Below are 19817 nucleotides of genomic sequence, written 5' to 3'. Positions count from 1 at the left end.
TTTTGCCAACTTTATGTATTTTTGGGTAAAGATGAAGTAAAATACTTACTTCATGACCAAAAATGACAGGGCAAAGTGAGCTGAAAAACAAAATACAACTTAGAAATTCTTATTTTCACTTCATCAATCCATTAGAGGATCTACTTTACAACTTGCTTAACTTGGTTTATTTAGCATAAAAAAATAAAGACAAACATATAGTTTACATCCCTCAAACAACCCAAGACATTTTATTCTACCAGTACATTTCTCAAAGTTCTTGGTTAATCCATAAAGGGAAGAATGCTTTAAAAACTGTGCCTCTGTAAGGGAGACAGGATACTTGCAAAGCATTTATTTTTTTAAATTTATTTTTATTGTATTTATTATTTTTTTGAGAGAGTGTGTGTGCAAGGAGGGGAGGGGCAGTTGGGGAAGGAGAGAAAGAATCTCAGGCAGGCTCCATGCCCAGCATAGAGCCCAATGCAGGCTTGATCTTAGAACCATGAGATCATGACCTGGGCTGAAATCAAGAGTTGGACACTTAACCAACTGAGCTACCCAGGCACCCCGCAAAGTATTTTAAAGTAACCAAATATATGGTTGATCCATCTCCAGCCTTTAATACATCATAATCATGGTCTTCTACTTTAGGATACAGAATTATATTGCATTTTACACGAATAGGCAGCTGTGTAGCCAAGTCACAGAAAGAAGACTGATGGGTGAATTGAGTAAATAATACTTTAAGAGGAGATGAAATTTCATTTTTTCAGCTCAACTCAAAGGATCAGAATAAGACCATATATGACTACAAAGAGGTATATTCACATTTACCAACTGTAAAAACAAGGGTCACACAGAAAAGGCCAGAGTGGAAGAGATGTAACCAGGAGTTAAGTATAAATCATTATCCCTTTTAATACATGTAAACACAGAAGTTGCTGTCCTGCCACATCCCCCTGGTGCTCACTGTTAAGCATGTTCCCACATTACTGCTAGCTTCTGACCACACACCTCCACCTGTCTGCTGAAGGGCTTTCTCTGGCTGCAGAAGCATCAGCAGCAGGCACGCTGGACAGGCTGAAAGTGCTGGGTTATAGAATATTCCAAGAGTAGCCCCAAATCTAGGCCCTTGGATAGAAAAATACTGAGGCTAGTTCTACACATTCTAGTCTCTCGAGGTCTCAAGAGGATTAAGCCCCGGATGCTTATAGTAACCTCCTCATTGAGAAACCATACACTACCATCCTTTCTCTCACTCCCCCATTCCCTTACCAGTATTTCTGGGGATCACCTCCCAAATAAATGCTTACCCAAATCATTGCTTCTGAAGGAACCTAAACTAAAACATAACCTTCCACTGTCTTCTGCATTCTGCTTTCATGGTCTTCTACTTGTTACTCTAACGAAGGTAGACAAACTTTTCCTTAAAGGACCAGAAACTGTATCTTTTCAATTTTACTGTCTGGGTCACAACGACTCAACTTGTGTGAAAGCAATGTGTAGATGAATGGACAGGGATGTGTTCCAGTAAAACTTTGTTTACAAAAACCAGGTAGCCTGCCTAATTTGTCAACCCCTGCAAGGTTAACAAATGAAAACTTCTGGTTTTTGATGCTGAAATTACAAATTTAGAACTGAAGGGTAAAAGCAACCTGTGGGAAGAAAACCTTTCTGTAAGTTAAGTATAGCAGAAGGACCACTGCAAACATTTGTTCTTATTTATAATGGGTAAGAGGAACCAATTGAAGAGGCGTTTTGATCTTCAACCAGGTTACTCCTCCCCGTCTGCTCAGAGCCCACACACCACAGTCACTGATCCGCAGATCACACCCCCACTTCAGCTCAGAGTACCTCCTCTCCCAGGGTGGGTCTGGATGGCTACCCATTCACAGGAAGTCTCTGAGGGTTTAGGGACAAAGAATCCCCTGAGGAACTGCATACTTTTCTTAGTCGGTTAATTAACATATTCAAGGCAAAAAGAGTCAAATTCTCTAAAGTGTCCCAAGCCTAGGTGAAGGAAAATGCAATGCATTTCAAAACCTCAGATCTTCACCACCCTTAGGTATATCCAATTTTCAGTCTCTCTTGTTTCTTCTGTTTCTTCAAAATTGTCCAAAAAATTGTCAATGTTTTAAAATAACAGCATGTTGGGGCGCCTGGGTGGCGCAGTCGGTTAAGCGTCCGACTTCAGCCAGGTCACGATCTCGCGGTCCGTGAGTTCGAGCCCCGCGTCGGGCTCTGGGCTGATGGCTCAGAGCCTGGAGCCTGTTTCCGATTCTGTGTCTCCCTCTCTCTCTGCCCCTCCCCCGTTCACGCTCTGTCTCTCTCTGTCCCAAAAATAAAATAAACGTTGAAAAAAAAAATAAAATAACAGCATGTTGTGTTAATTAAATTAAATATATTATTGAATTTCATTTAATCTTTGGTACAACCTTCTGAGACAGGAATTATTATTTCTATTTTAGGGAGATAAAAATCAAGGAGATAAGAAGTAACATGCTTCCAACCACACTGGAAGTTAAGTGGTTGAAGAAGGATTCTAACTTAGATTTATCTTAAAAAAAACGAAACAAAAAAACCTCTTAACCACTAAAGCAAAAATGCCTCTACTTTGCTTCTTCTCTACTACGTGGCAAAAACATGGAAATAAAAGAATATTATGAAATACTTATTGAAGTAAGTGACTTCTACTGTGATATCTTTCTTCTTTTTTAAAAGTAAACAAACAACCCCTGACATACCACTAATTGAAGTGACTGGAATTCATAGTCCCATCACTCTTCTGTTGAGTATCTAACTTCCTGTGTGAGATAGTAAATTTTCTTTATGGATAAAACTAGAAATCAGCAAACTTTTCTACAGAGGAACAGACAGTAAATATCTGTGAGCCATTCTCTGTTACAACTACTCAGCTCTGTCATTGCAGCTGGAGAGCAGCCAGACTCTACATAAATGAATGACTCTGGCTGTGTTCCAATAATAGTTACAGGCAGTGAAATTTGAATTTCATATAATTTTGTGTGTCATGAAATATTCTTTTTTTTTCAGCCATTACAAAATACAGAAACCATTCTTAGCTTATGGGCCATATGAAAATTGGCAGTTAGCTGGATTTGACCTGTGAATTGTAATTTGCAACCATTTTGACTAGTTTTTTTCTTACTAGTAGCCAAGAGCACCCCTATGGTGCATATACATAATAAAATTTCGGATAACCTCATACATACTTGACAATGAGTTTAAACAGGTTTTCTTCAGCTTGAATCTCTTGGATGGCATAAAGGTCTTTAAGTGAAAACTCCATCAGTGCTCCATGCTTACACCCATCCTCAGAAGTCTTTGTTTTCTGTCCTTTGCTATTGCTAACAGAATTTGCTTCAATGTACAAAAGGAACATGCATTTGTCATTCTTATTTCGAGAACCTGTAAATTTCAAAGCATGAAGTACAATAATTGGTATTTTCATTTTCCCTACAAAGACTTGAATAGCATGTAAAAGAAAGGCACAATAAGCTACAAATAAACCTTTATTTTGAAGGAAAAGTTTCACCTGTGTAAGAAACAAGCCTTCCCTATACTAGTGTAGATTCAAAAGTACCTTAAAAAGAAAAAAGATGACTACTAACAAATTATTGAGGGACAATCAAAATGAGAAGCGTTATACCATACCTTCTTCAGCATTTGAGACTTTGACAACTCCAGTAATAGTCACTGTGTCTCCTGGGACACAGCTATCCACAAGATCATGAACAAGTTCACACTCTATTGTTCGTGGAATCCGACCAGCTTCTCGCTGATCGTCAGACATCAGCTCCTGGATTCTAAAAAGTTAAACAATTTTCAGTTTATGTACTGACTTTAAGTCATTTCTTCAACATGTCAACTATTTGGAATCCACAAGGTACTGAGCTAAAGGGCAGAGTAGTAAAAATAAAAAAAAAAAAATTCAATAATGTATCTAAAATTAATTCAGCTGTTTCCAATTAAGAATGGCAGGATGAGGGACACCTGGGTGGCTCAGTCAGTTAAGCATCCCTTGATTTCGGTTCAGATCACAAGCCCCAATCACACTCAGTGCTGCTGGTGTGGAGTTTGCTTGGGATTCTCTCTCTCTCCCTCTCTCCCTGCCCCTCCACTGCTCGCTCTCTCTCTCTCTCTCTCTCTCTCTCTCTCTCTCTCAAAATAAACTTAAAAAAAAATTAAAAAGAATGGCGGGATGAGTATATACACTTGCCTAGCCTCTCTCCAAAATGTCCACCAAAATGGCAATCATTAAATAAATAAAGAGAAGTTTTTAGGTGTGCAGAGGTGTTACTGATAAACAAGAGATCTTGAAATTTTAGAAAACAGCAAGTGGGAAAGTATTAATGGATAAAACAAAATGAAGTCCAGAATACACACAGGAAAAAGTTACAAGGGTACAAGAGAAGTGGGAGCCAATATTCTCAGCAGAGCCCTTGAGAGGCTTCTAGGTTGTAGTCGGCAGGAATGGAGAGTAGGAGTGGATGGCTGAAACGAAACAGGAAAATCAACTGAAAGACAAGTCACAGAACTGTTGATAATTTTTTGGTAGGTGGGTGGATGGGGATAGGGAAAGAATGAGGGCATCCCAGCAAACCAGGCTTTACTGTTTGGCAAAAACCACAGCACTGTGCTAAAGAAATGGATCCATCTACTCTGTGTGGGGAGCTACGGCATCTAGTGAGGGTATCAGAGTTCCAGAATAAAGCCTCCTTATTCTGGCATATGAGAAGCCCAACTGCAATTCAAAAACACATTCACATAGTAAAATCTGTTAGTTGGAATCCCTACCTTCTTATCCAGGGGGGAAGCCTCATGAGGAGAAACTCCTATCCACAAAATGGCAAAGGAAACCCACCCTACCTACTCCAACTAACATCTCATTGCTCATCAGATATTTCATCATGAAACAGCAATAATTCAGGGAGGAGAAGAGCATTAGAAACAAACAAAAAGCTGCCTAAGGGTTTTTGAGAAAATCTTACACCATAAAACAAGAATAAGCACCTATAAAAAGGCACCTACTGGAAAATAAGCGTGAGATCAGGAAAATTACAAATAGGTTTCTAAAAATCAAATATTAATAGGAGAGAAACCAGAAAAAGCCAAAGAAAACTAGAAAATGAAAGTTAAAAAGAGAAAAAGTTAAAAGACAGATGAACAATCCAATGGATGTATCTAATTGGGAGCGTCAAAAGAAAAAACATATATAAACAGAGAAAACAGGATGAAGTCACATTTAGATGTACTCTCACTGCTTCAGAACACCATAGACAAAAAGATTTCAAAAGTGCTAAATAACAAAGTTACAGTCCAAACATGAAGCACATTAAAATAGGGGATAATTTAGGGGAATATAAGGAAGAGAATTCATTTTGATTTTGATGCTTGGATCATTTCCTTTAAGGGGCAGAACACACGAAAAACACATCCCAGTGATATAAATTACATTTCCTTTTCTTAGCATTTGATCACCTTCCTTGGTTCTTTGTTGAACAAAGTTGATCATAAAAATGTAAATGCTCTTGTTTTTGTTAGATATAAACTATAAACAAAAAAGACAGTTATGATAGGAAAACAGAAATAACTCTTGACAATGTAAAATTAACATCATAGCTGAGAAGTAAAAGCAAGCACATCGTCTCTAACGTCCATGATTCACAGAAAGTGGGTGAGTAAAGTGAAGGAAGGAAGGCATACAAGGGTGTCATCTAAATTCTGTATAAGACGAGAAATTGGGAACTGTGGGAACTGTGGCCTTCTATACTGATTGAAGGTTTTCTGTTTTTTGTTTTTTTAGAGAGAGCAAGAGCATGCAAGCAGGGGATTGGGCCAGAGGGAGAGAGAGAGAATCTTAAGCAGACTCCACGCTCAGTGTGGAGCCCAATGTGAGGCTCAATCCCACAACCCTGGGATAATGACCTGGGCTGAAATCAAGAGTCAAATGCTCAACCAACTGAGTCACCCAGGCACCCCTATTGATTGAGTTCTTAAAAACATTTACATGCATTACCTTAAAACTTTTTTTTTTTGTTTTTTTTGTTTTTTGCCACACTCATATTCCAGTTTAATTGTACAGCAAGAGACCAGTAGCTCAGGGCCTCTTATCTGTCTTCTTTTCACCAACTGAATCAGTATCTGCCCCTGGAAGTGCAACTTGGCCTCCCAGGCCCTGGGAATGACCACTGAGGGGGCTCATTTGATGAAGCCAGTGGCACATGTATTTTCTGGTTCCACAGGGCCATCTAGACAGCTTCCACAGTGACTTCATAAAATCTTCTGGGCCAATAGGATTTTTATTGGCACATGATGGGAAAAGCTTTAAACCGACCATGGCTTTGAAAGCCCAACACTTGTCAGGCTGGCATTTGTGGTATGTTCCTGGCCCCCCACCCCCCCCACCCCACCCCACCCTCCTGCCAATTCCAGTATAGATAACATACATTTATAACACAGTGTTATATTAGTTTCAGGTATACAATATAGTGATTCAACAATTCTATACATTACTCAGTGCTCATCATGATTAAGTATATTCTTAATCCTTGTCACCTATTTTACCCATTTTCCTACTCCCTCCCTTTTGGTAATCATCAGTTTGTTCCCTACAGTTAAGAGTCTGTTTTTTTTGTTTATCTCGTTTTTCCTTTGTTCTTTTTTTTTTTCTTCCTTAAATTCCACATATGAGGGAAATTATATGGTATTTCTCTTTCTGTCTTATTTCAATTACCATTATACCGTCTAGATCTATCCATATTGTTGCAAATGGCAAGATCTCATTCATTTTTATGGCTGAGTAACATACCGTTATATGAGTAAATACACGCACGTGCGCGCACACACACACACACACACCACATCTTTGTTATCTATTCGTCTATCAATGGACACTTGGGCTGCTACCAATTATTTTTAATTCTCAAACTTCTTTCATAATTACAGTGAGTTGAATTGTGGCTCTCAAAAAAGATAGGACTGGAAAGTTTCTGTTGAAAAATCAGCTGATAACCTTATGGGGTTTCCTCTGTATGTAACTGTCTTGTTTTCTCTTGCTTTTAAAATTCCCTTTTTACCATTACTTTTTACTGTGGGGAATAAGATTAGGAATTCCCTGAGCTTGCACTGATAGGTTAACAAGGCATAAAGAATTAGAAATCCATAGGATGTACACACCCAAGTTTGAGTAAACAATTTAGGTAAATAAGATTAGGTAAACGGGGCAAAGGCCCCAGTATAGGTAAAGCGGGGCAAAGGTCCCAATATAGGACAAAGGTATAGGAATAGGGAATCTCAGGGTGAAGATGAGTTAAAAAGATTAGGTGTTGGGGCGCCTGGGTGGCGCAGTCGGTTAAGCGTCCGACTTCAGCCAGGTCATGATCTTGCGGTCCGTGAGTTCGAGCCCCGCGTCAGGCTCTGGGCTGATGGCTCAGAGCCTGGAGCCTGTTTCCGATTCTGTGTCTCCCTCTCTCTCTGCCCCTCCCCCGTTCACGCTCTGTCTCTCTCTGTCCCAAAAATAAATGAACGTTGAAAAAAAAAATCTTTAAAAATAAAAAAATTTAAAAAATAAAGAGATTAGGTGTTCAGAGTGGAAACGCCCCCCCCCCCCCCCAACTTAGTACAATAGCAGAAAGCTGCTTTCACAGGAAGGAAGGAACAAATTAGGTAAACTGGTAAATAGGGCTATGGACTGCTGCAGGGCGAAGTTGCCCAGACAGGAGCTAATTAGCTAAAGAGAGGTGCTTTGTTGACCCTGACGTAGCATGCTCTGTCTTTCTTGTCCCCTAGAAGTTTAGGTAAACAGAGGTGGGGCCTCACATCTACTGTAAACAACCTTCTGCCTGGTACCAAGATTTTGTTTTGTATTAGCCCAAACCCCTAACACCGCATATCTTCAAAACCCCATTTCTCTCACGCCCATGAGTTAATGTTCATGATTTCACTGTCTCTCTGTGCACTCCCATCACATTTGTAAGCCTCCTGATCCTAATAAAAATAGAGCAAGGACCCTTACTCGGGATTCTCCTCCATCTTTACCACCACCAACCCTGCACCTTCACCCTCAATACACAAACACTACCAGACTGCAATGAGAAGTCTCAGAATGACACAACATGCTAAGGATGCCTTGCTCTAAAAAATTAGACATTTAAACTTTTCTTATTAAAACACAGATAAACATAAAGAAGAAAATAACAATTACTCCAATCTTACTTCCTAGACAGTATACTCTCAACATGTGTTTGTATTTCTCACCAGTGTTATTTTTTTTTATATTAAATATAATTTATTGTCAAACTGGTTTCCTTTTTTTTTTCTTAATATATGAAATTTATTGTCAAATTGGTTTCCATACAATACCCAGTGCTCATCCCAACAGGTGCCCTCCTCAATGCCCATCACCTACTTTCCCCTCTCCCCCACCCCCCATCAACCCTCAGATTGTTCTCTGTATTTAAGAGTCTCTTTTGATTTGCCTCCCTCCCTCTCTGTAACATTTTCCCCCCTTCCCCGCCCCCATGGTTCTGTTAAGTTTCTCAGGATCCACTTATGAGTGAAAACATGTGGTATCTTTCTCTGCCTGGCTTACTTCACTTAGCATAATATTCTCCAGTTCCATCCACATTGCTACAAATGGCCAGATTTCATTCTATCTCATTACCAAGTAGTATTCCATTGTATATATAAACCACATCTTCTTTATCCATTCATCAGTTGAAGGACATTTAGGCTCTTTCCATAATTTGGCTATTGTTGAAAGTGCTGCCATAAACACTGGGGTACAAGTGCCCTTATGCATCAGCACTCCTGTATCCCTTGGGTAGATTCCTAGCAGTGCTATTGGTGGGTAATAGGGTAGATCTATTTTTAATTTTTTGAGGAACGTCCACACTGTTTTCCAGAGCAGCTGTACCAGTTTGCATGCCCATCAACAGTGCAAGAGGGTTCCTGTTTCTCCACATCCTCTCCAGCATCTGTAGTCTCCTGGTTTGTTCATTTTAGCCACTCTGACTGGCGTGAAGTGGTATTTCAGTGTGGTTTTGATTTGTATTTCCCTGATGGGGAGTGACGTTGAGCATCTTTTCATGTGTCTGTTGGCCATCTGGATGTCTTCTTTAGAAAAGTGTCTATTCATGTCTGCTGTCCATTTCTTCACTGGATTATTTGTTTTTTGGGTTTGGACTTTGGTTATTTCTTTATAGATTTTGGATACTAGCCCTTTATCCAATATGTCATTTGCAAATATCTTTTCCCATTCCATTGTTTGCCTTTTAGTTGATTGTTTCCTTTGCAGTGCAGAAGCTTTTCATCTTGCTGAGGCCCCAATAGTTCATTTTTGCTTTTAATTCCTTTGCCTTTGGAGATGTGTCAAGTAAGAAATTACTGTGGCTGAGGTCAAAGAGGTTTTTTCCTGCTTTTTCCTCCAGGGTTTTGATGGTTTCCTGTCTCACATTCAGGTCCTTCATCCATTTTGAGTTTATTTTTGTGAATGGTGTAAGAAAGTGGTCTAGTTTCATTCTTCTGCATGTTGCTGTCCAGTTCTCCCAGCAACATTTGTTAAAGAGACTGTCCTTTTTCCATTGGATTCTCTTTCCTGCTTTGTCAAAGATTAGTTGGCCGTACATTTGTGGGTCCAATTCTGGGGTCTCTGTTCTATTCCATTGGTCTATGTGTCTGTTTTTGTGCCAATACCATGCTGTCTTGATGATTACAGCTTTGTAGTAGAGGCTAAAGTTCACCAGTGTATGTTTTTAAACAAAGTCAGTAATGTACAATAGATAACATTCTGTGACCTGCTTTATTACTAAAAACACTGTAAACATTTTTGATGTTATTTCAAAATATTCTCCTGCAACATCAGTTAATGGTTATACAATAATCCTCTGTACCCTCTTATTTATAATATTTTCTTCAGATGTTTAGGCTGCTCCCGATTAAAAAAAAAAATCAACACTATGAAAACATACTTTCAGCAAGCTATTTCTTCACATACTGTGACTGTTTTCAACAGATAAACCCCCAGAACTGGGACTGTTTCAATAGCAAGGCCTTTGTAAGGCTTTCACCTTGATTCATTCAGATATTTCAATGACTAGCTCAGAAACAATAATTTAATTCTTTATGGTCATCCCAAGCTAAGTTTCAGAAAAAATGAAATTGAATTTACTATTAATGGCAGAAAGAGCTTAGGGCAGATATTCATTTTATAGATCTACATGTTGACAGAATAAAACAATAATGTAAGTTAATATCATACTAATAAATTTTTACTATAACTCATTCAAAATGAACTTTAGCAACATCTTACTTTTAAAAATTCAAGAAAAGGATGTAAATGGCATCCCTCTCTAAGTTTGATTTCCTAATATCAAGAGATCATCATTCAAACCTAATTAAAATATTTAAGCCTATTTTCTTGTCTGCTATTTTTACCAGAAAGCAGAGAGACTTTGTTCAAATAATTAAATTACCCTGGATCTTGTGTGCATCTATCCTATTATGAACCTTAGAGCTCCTCTGAGGCCCTCATTACCCCCTCAGTGGTGAAAGTCCTACAGACTTTCTTTGCACATCTGTACACTGAAAGAGCACAAGATCACATTCAAGAGTCTTAAATACAGCCATAAAAAAGAATGAATTCTTGCCATTTGCAACAGCATGGATGGAGCTAGAGGGTATAACGCTAAGTGAAATAAGTCAATCAGAGAAAGACAAATACCACACATATGTAGAATACGGGGGGGTGGGGGGTGGGGGGTGGGAGGGGAATGAATAAAGAAAAAAAGGGACAATCCAAAATCCAGACTCCTAACTCCAAAGAACTGTTGACTACCAGAGGGGAGGGGATTTGGGGGATGGGTGAAATAGGTGAAGGTGATTAACAGCACACTTCTCGTGATGAGTGCCGAGCAATCACTAATATATACTAACTAACTAATATAACACTGTATGTTACCAATGCCGGAATTAAACTTTTTAAAAATAAAATCTAGAGGCGCCTGGGTGGCTCATTCAGTTAAGTATCTGACATTGGCTCAGGTCATGATCTCACAATTTGTGGGTTCAAGCCCCACGTCGGGCTCTGTGCTGACAGCTCAGAGCCTGGAGCCTGCTTTGGATTCTGTGTCTCCCTCTCTCTCTCTGCCCCTCCCCGGCTCACATTCTGTCTTTCTCAAAAATAAACAAACATTAAAAAAATAAAATGTAAAAAAAAATTTTTAAGCCTTTCTTCTGTAAAAGTGTGTTTGTGAAGATCTCAACATAGTATACAGTTAATTATTGTACATATTGGTCTTAGTTTTTAGAGAACAGAAGGAGGTAAAGTTAGGACAGGGCTTGGTAGCAATCTACCTCACTTCTCTCTAGGTTCTTAGTTTTTTTAAAAAACCATCTCTCTCCTGTTTTAGCCAGGTTTCCTGGGTAGCACTCTGACTTCAAGGGATGAGTTATGTATGGGACTACAGCCAGATAAAATAGAATAAATTGTTGGGTTAAAAATATACCCCCCTACACACACACACACACACACACACACACACACACACACACACCCTGCAAAAAACAGCTTAAAAATAAAAACCTATAGTAAAATGTGTCATGGATAGTGAGAACATGAAACATGCCATTTCTAAGGGATTCTTTATTTTAAATTTCTAAACAATGCTTCTTTCATAGCTCATTATGGAAAGAAAATTATATAGCTTTGATGGCTTACATCCAGTTCAATGAATCACATAAATGAGAAACAAAATGAACTATTGCTCAATAGCAAAAGGATATGATACTTGCACTTTAAATCCTTTCAGGAATCTGATATACAACAAATTTCAAATAAAGGCAATTATCATTTCAAGACAAACTCTTAATGAAATAAATCTTTTACTATACACTGTATCACTGCCTACAGATAAGAATCACAGTACAATACAGGAATATTATAGATTTACTTGGCAGTATGAGAGATCTAAAACTTGTGTTTTATTTAATAGTCTGATTGCTTACTTGATTGACTGCCAGTCCATCGTAACCGTGAGAGGAGAGCTACGGAGAGCAGTGAATGACCTCCCTCGACATATGGGCACAGGACACTGCAACAAGATTAATTCACATCCAGATTTTAATAAACTACAATCACATCTCAGGAAAATTCAAGTTAAAATGCTTCATTTAACATTGTTTTAAGTTGGTCTCAGGATGGTGTTAAAGTAAAATGCACTAAGAGCTTAATGACTTTCTATTTCCTTCTGTATCAATTCTGTATCACAAGCTTTTGAGGTACTTTTGCAGCTGGTCCCTCTTGATTACTGCTCTTATTCTTTCCGCTGTGGGTGTGCAAGGCTCCTCACAAGCCTCTCACACTAAGCATTCCTTCCTTCCTTTGTGCCCATGTAGCCTCCTGATCTTTGAATGCCCTCTCACATGCAGTCCCATGTACCCAGCCCTAATCCTCCCCTTTTCCAAAGGCTTCCTAGGTCTTCCTTAATCCCTAGATCTCCTATCTCACTTCCTTGTGCTCTGTTTATATGTTTATTGTACCACAAAGGCAGTCTTCACCATGTGAGTTGTGTTCAAGTTTTTACAAGTCACTTGTTGGCTATTTGGACCCCAAGATGCATTTATAAATTCACAGATCGTGCCACAGATTGGCCAGTTCCAAATATGACTGCAACAATATCTCTCCAAGAGCCTTTCTAGAACCTTACCACTCCCCCATCAAGAGATGGAGTCTAATTTCCCCTTTTTGGAATCTGGACAGGCTTATGACTCACTTTGTAACCAACAGAATGTGATAGAAGTGATGCTGCCTGACTTCTAAGGCTAGCTCAAAAGAGCCAAAGCCATTTCTTCCTGAGAGCTAGATGTCTGTCTCTTGAAGCTGTCAGCAGCCATGTGTGTAGAATGAGTATCCCAAGCTGTCATACTTTGTGTGAGAAACCAAAACCAGCCCGGAGAGACCACTTGGAGGAGAGATGCCCAGCCAGCCCCCAGCTACCCCAGTCCCCAGCCACTGCAGCCCCTCGCTGTTCAGCTCCAGCCACCATTGGACTACAACTCCATAAGAGACCCAGGGGCAGAACTACCCAGCAAGCAGTTCTTCTGAACTTCGAACTGACAGAAACCATGAGAAGTAATTAAATGACTGTTGTTATTTTAAGCCACTAAGTTTTCGAACTGACAGAAACCATGAGAAGTAATTAAATGACTGTTGTCATTTTAAGCCACTAAGTTTTCGAACTGACAGAAACCACGAGAAGTAATTAAATGACTGTTGTTATTTTAAGCCACTAAGTTTTAGGGGGATTTGTTATGCAGTAATAGTGACTGAAACAGGGATCTCCTGGAACAGCAATTTTTCTGAGTGCTTCAGTTCACCAAAGTTCAGACACAAGCAGAACCTCTTCACACTAGCGCTCATCCTACAGGTCAGCATTACCACCCACGATACTAGAGGGCATGGAAGTATCTTGACCAAACGTGGTGTACGGTAAATATCCAATAAATCAGCATTTAAATTTTGGCCTAAGAGCTAAAGGCAGAGCCTGAACCTTAAGCCCAGACAAATAGTAGGTGACACCCATTTACCAACACCACTGATTACCCAGAACCAATAGCTGAGGGGTGCCTGGGTGGCTCATTTGGTTAAGCAATCAACTCCTGATTTCAGTTCAGGCCATGATTGTATCATTCGTGAGATCAAACCCCATTTATGGCTCTGCACTGACAGCACAGAGCCTGCTTGGCATTCATTCTCTCCCTTTCTCTCTCTCTCTGTGCATCCTTTCCTCATGCACATGCCCCCCCACCTAAATAAATAAATATTAAGAAAATATATTTTAAAAAAGAACCAATAGCTGAATCTAACACATCTTGTTCTTCTTGTAAAAGAAGAAAATCCTACAAATTTCAATTTGTGTAAAAATGTAATAAATGTTAAATTTATTAAAGTCCAAGGTTGGTAGAGGCAACCCTGGAAAATAAGAATAGGTATGGTAAGTCTCCCTGCCTTATCAAAAGTTTTAATGAGATCAGCAAAAGTAAGATTGTATAGAGCTGGGATAGGACCAGTGAAATGAAAGAGTCACATGTCTATAAAAGCACAGTGAACCACAGAAGAAGCAATACACGTCAGTAGGAATAGAGGGCTTAATTAATAAATGGTGACAACTGGCTTTTCACCTAAAAGAATAAAATTAGATCCTTAGCTTTATGCCATTCCCAAGATTAAATTCCTGATGAACAAAAATCTAAATATAAAAAATATGACCCTAAAAGTATTAAAAGGGAACGTAAGAGAAATGTTGATAACGCTCGAGTGAAGAACGCCTTTTTAAGAAGGGCATAAAAAGTAAAAGTCATAAGGGAAAAAAAACAATCACTTTAGCCCTGTCAAAATTTAAAACTATAGAACAAAAAATATACCACAAAGTTAAAAGATAAACCAAATACTGGGAGAAGATATCTATAATGTATATAATCAAGATTATTATCTTAGAATTAATAAAAAACTCTTATCAATAGTATAAACAGAAAAATAAGCAGAAAACATAAACAGAAAATTCAATAAAGAAGGAAACTGAATGGCCAATAAAGATGTGAAAAGATGTTCAACTGTAACAGAAATAGTAGAAATTCATATTAAAAATGAAATACCATTTACCCCACCAGAATGACAACATTTAAAAAGGCTAATAATACCAAGTGTTGGTGAAAATACAGAGAAATGGTAATTGTTTAACACTCCAGCAGAGGTGTAAACTGGGACCAACACTCTGACAAGTCGTTTGGCAACCTCTAATAGTTAACAATAAGCTTATCCCAGAACTGAGAAATTCCTCTGCTACAGAGATATGTACACGAATGTTTTCTGCAGCATCGTATGTAGTTGTAAAAAACCGGAAGCAACACAAACGTCCACCAGGAGAATGGATAAACAATTGCTATTCATTCAATGGGGTACTCCACAACGGTAAAGATAAAAGAATTAGGTATGTGTTAAGATAGGTAAACTCCAAAATAACCAAGTGAAAAAAAAGTTGCAGAATGTTACATTCAATATACCATTCACATAAACACACACAAAACAAACCTTACACATATTGTCAGGTATAAGAATGCAGATTTGAAGAATTTATGCCTATTTCCAAAGAGTGGCTGCCTCTAAGGATGAAAAAAGTGAATGGAACTGGGGAGGGCAATAGAGAGATTTCAACTTTAACTCTAATACTTAGTATTTTATGCTTAAAAAATTAAGCTTAAATCACAAAACATTAATATCTGTCAACTCATAATGGTGGCTCTATAGATATTATTCTCTCGACTTTTCCATGGCTTTAAAATCTATAGTCTAAAGTCAATAAAGATAAAAGGAACACATCATTGTCAAACCTATTAAGTCAAAATATAGAAATATGAATGGAAAGGATACACATTAACTTTAGGATAATGACTGTCTCTGGGAATTGTAGAAGCGAGGGGGCACAAAAGAGACACTAATCACATCCATAATGCTCTAGATCTTTAAAAATATAACTGGAGCCGGCAATATGTAAAATTCTGGGTGATGATTAGAGTAATGCTTTATTGGTTTATTTTCTGTACCCTGAAGTATTTCATAATTTAAAAACTGAAAATAAGTAAGAATAAGCTCTGTGCTCAGAAACACTGGGAAATGTTTTCTGTAAACTGATTTGCCTTCTCTACCAAGATACATAATTAAGTAGGTAAATAACATACTACCTTTGTGGGAAGATTATATTTTCCATCTGGAAGAGGAAAACCCTGAACTTCTCCACATGCAGCACAAAGAAAAGCCATCTTAGTGCACAGAGGCTTTATGTTACTGACACGAACCACTGTCCCTCGCAGAGCGATATATTTTCCATAGTAGTTTGCTCGGACATTCTTGAGCTGTGTCAAGGGCTCATAGTTATAGACCCTAAAAACAAAAACAAGAATGTATTTATCTATGAATTTACAATAAGCCAATAGTGGAAGTTATCTGTATCTTCACAACTTCCTTTTAGGAGCAACTGTGGAATTCTCCAACCATAGCATCCCTACAGATCAGTAATTTCAGAAGAATTAAATCATTCTTAAAGATTAAAAAATGCTAAATGTTCCCGTTTCTTCTAGTCCCACTGGATATTCTCTAAGGGAAAAAAGGAAAAAACTGTCAAAAGGAAAATTTTGGCAACAAAAAAAGTGACTTGAGTTTCTTCTTTTTCAAGAACTGTTACAAAGTGTCTTCTATAAATTCTGAAAAAGAAAAACCCTAGTGATTACCTTATTCAGCTCTTCTAATGAGAATTTTAAATCTTAAATAAAGATGAATTAAAGAAAAACAGAATTCCATTTGTTCTGTGTCTAGTAGAAACCTAGTAATTTCAAAAAAATATAATCACACCATTTACTGTATTACATAGATTATTAATTTAAATAGCAGCATCTTGATAAGTATACATCCCAAATCAATTTTTACAGGAATGTACAGGTTGGGAAATCACCTTATTTGGGCAGGGAAATTTATTATTTTTTTTTTTTTTTTAAACTTTTTTTTTCAACGTTTATTTATTTTTGGGACAGAGAGAGACAGAGCATGAACGGGGGAGGGGCAGAGAGAGAGGGAGACACAGAATCGGAAGCAGGCTCCAGGCTCTGAGCCATCAGCCCAGAGCCCGACGCGGGGCTGGAACTCACGGACCGCAAGATCGTGACCTGGCTGAAGTCGGACGCTTAACCGACTGTGCCACCCAGGCGCCCCCAGGGAAATTTATTTTTGTCATGACCTCTTTGAAGAATTCTGAGTGAGTTTACTTGGGTTTGATAATAAGATAGCACAGAATTCAACCTTTTTTACTGATTTCTCTGGTTTTATAAAATGAGGTTTCCAATCTCAAACAGTCTTACATGCCAGATTCTAAATAATACTTTAATACCGGTAAATCCTTACCTTGCATGAATGTGTGGCACATTTACCATTGTTTCCCCATCCCTAGACAATCCTTCTTGGGCTTGTAATTCAGCTGCATGCCTTTCAAGGTCCCTAGTTAATACCTAAACAGTTGGAAAACAAAATACACTCTTGAAGTAGAACTCTTTTATAGAAATGTGAAGTTTATGAATATAAACAGTTCAGAACAGAATATTAACAGAACTCTAATAGACCTTTAAAACTCTGATATTTAAGGGGTGCCTGGGTGGCTTGTTCAGTTAAGCATCCGACTTCAGCTCAGGTCATGATCTCATGATTTGTGGGTTTGAGCCCCACGTCAGGCTCTGTGCTGACAGCTCGGAGCCTGCTTTGGATTCTGTGTCTCCCTCTCTTTCTGCCCCTCCCCTGCTTGTGCTCTGTCTCTCTCTCAAAAATAAACATTAATTTATTTTTAAACTCTGTTATTTAATTATGACTACTTATTTTATAGTGGATTATGTTTTACCTGGGATTTTGTCATCCCTGGACTGGAAAACTCCAGCATCCCTGTCTGCTACTTTCTGTCCAAAGTAAGCTTAATATTAAAAGGCCTTACAGTAGTCTCCAAAGCTATTACTGTCTGAACAGGCTCTGGTGAATACATATTTTATACTTCTCTATATTCAGTGATTAAGATAGAGAAAATAAAGATGACTGTTGAAATATCTAATACCCACTCCCTTGACATTTGATATTAAATATTTAATATCCTCTTGTGTACAAAGCAGTATGCTGACAATCTAAGAGTGAAAATGAGATGCACATCTATAGCTCTGTTATAAAGACCATAAAGATTTAGAGACAAATACTACGCAAGTTTTGAAAAACAGTCCTGAGAAAGGTTTACATGAGAGACAATGGAGTTAGGCCCAAAAATCTGGATGCAATGCAAGGGGCATTCCATGGTTAAGGGACGGCATGTGCAAGAGGTCAGAGTATTGAAAGAATTCTGGGGAGAGCTCAGCTTAGCTTAATGGGTAGTGAGTGAAAGTGGAGGAGGAAGATGAACCACATCATGGAAGGTCTTCAACGCCATGTAAAGGATTTGGATTTCACTTGGAAGAAGTCACCAGTTTCCGAAGACAGATCATGTTTCACCAGTATAGCAACAATTTAGGAAAGATAATGAAGGTTTAAGAAGGGTGGAGGGCCAGTAAGGGTGGAAAAGAGATGGATTTAAGAGATGTTTTAGAAACAGGAATGAAAGAATGTGGTGACTTGGATATGGAGAACTAATGAGTGAGATGAGTCTGGAGACAACACCAAGGTTTCCTGTCTCAGGTTACCAGCAATGTACACATCTTTGTAATTAACTATTCCTTGTGCCTGGATACCATTACCTCCTCTGGCCTATGTCTAATTCTCAGAACCCCTTTAAGACCCATAATAACCCTAGCATCTCTACAAAGTCTTCCTCTGACCTCTTCCCATTCCTCCCCGATAGTCTTACTTTTTCTGAATGCACCCAGTATTTTATCTGTTCCTGTTGTGAGATTTACAACTCTTTACCTAGAAGCATTTATCTATTTGTCAGCCTAAATAATACTGTCACATATGTTGTGTCAACTGACCCTGAGAAAAACAGGCACAGCATATATTATTTTCCATTTATATATGGGGACACTCAGGGAGATTAAGTCTTGCCCCATGCCACACAACCTAAATCTGAGGTTGTTTTCCAAGTTCATAACTGATAACAACATGATCCTTGTCTTATCTTCCTTATGAGATTTTTTCAAGGAGCTCTTCAATTCCTGTATTATCTTTAACAGACTAAACTAATTCAAGTAAATTAAAATAAATGTTATATTTAGATAAGCTGTTGTATATAGAATGAATGCTATCTTTCAGGACAGGATTGAAATTCTTCAGTTCTAGTTGGCTAAAAACTACCTGTTAGGGAAGGTACTGTTACTGCAAAGTCTTCCTTTAAAATTTTGACAAAAGTCAACACAAAAATATTTACCTGATGTATTGCCAGACCCATGCAAGCCAAAGTTTTCTCAGGTGTATCCCTTAACTCATTTGCTATAGTTGGTACCAGTTTAGTCATTTCATCGTCTTTTGTCAGTTCTTTAAAATCCACCAAAATACTTCCCTTTCTTTCTATTTCATCCTATAAAATATTAAAGGCATGAAAACAATGATGGCTTTTTTGAAGTCAACAATCAAAACTAAACATTCAATTACTTTGAAAAAGCATATGTTTATATTGTGATAACAATGAGTATAATAAGCTTTGCGCCAAGCACAGTTACAGTATTTAAAATATATTAATTTACTTATGCCTCTTAACAACACTTTGTGGTAGGTATTAATACTATTATGACCAAATGATAGATGAGAACACTAAGGTACAAAGAACGTAAGTAATACACCAAAGTCCACACTGCAGCTAAGTGGCAGAGGTGGGATCTAGATCAAAGCTGTCTGGCTCCAGCCTCTACTGATCACTAGCACCTCAAACACATCGTTTAAGAAGACAACACATAAAGGTGTACTGGTAGCTTTGTTGTACAGGAATCTTACCTTATCATATAAATCAATACGCCTTGTGAAAAAATTTTCAAATGCTTGAATCTTCTCAATAAAAGGAGAGCTACTGCTGTAAACTAATCCAACAAATATGGCATTAGCACTAATAATCACACACATACAGGCATATTTTTCATGAGACGAAGAAACATTGCACACATGGTAGAGGACTTGTTCCAATTACTTTGCATTTTGATTATATTTACATAGGAATAGTTAAGTATTCTAAAGCAAGTTTAGGTCTGCATAATCTTAAATGCAGATAAGAAGTGTTTCTCTCTAAAAGCACCAATACTATCTGGGAATC

At 38.1% G+C, this 19817-nt stretch overlaps 1 protein-coding gene across 2 annotated transcripts in view; it reads right to left on the bottom strand.

The window, feature by feature from the left end:
• Nucleotides 1-19817, bottom strand: part of MCM8 (minichromosome maintenance 8 homologous recombination repair factor) — a 47821-nt gene that overhangs the window by 19524 nt on the left and 8480 nt on the right. For both annotated transcript variants that reach the window (XM_043602849.1, XM_043602848.1), the window contains exons 4-11: nt 19505-19587; nt 18942-19091; nt 16955-17058; nt 15742-15940; nt 12007-12092; nt 3655-3806; nt 3213-3408; nt 50-80 (exon numbers count right to left, since the gene is read on the bottom strand). In XM_043602849.1, the coding sequence (XP_043458784.1) occupies nt 50-80; nt 3213-3408; nt 3655-3806; nt 12007-12092; nt 15742-15940; nt 16955-17058; nt 18942-19091; nt 19505-19587 (1001 nt within the window). The remainder of the gene's footprint in view (nt 1-49; nt 81-3212; nt 3409-3654; nt 3807-12006; nt 12093-15741; nt 15941-16954; nt 17059-18941; nt 19092-19504; nt 19588-19817) is intronic.

Source organism: Prionailurus bengalensis, chromosome A3 (genome assembly GCF_016509475.1).
Source record: "Prionailurus bengalensis isolate Pbe53 chromosome A3, Fcat_Pben_1.1_paternal_pri, whole genome shotgun sequence".
NCBI lineage: Eukaryota > Metazoa > Chordata > Mammalia > Carnivora > Felidae > Prionailurus > Prionailurus bengalensis.
The sequence above is the reverse complement of the archived record's forward strand: the minus strand, read 5'-3'. Positions and strand labels throughout refer to the sequence as shown.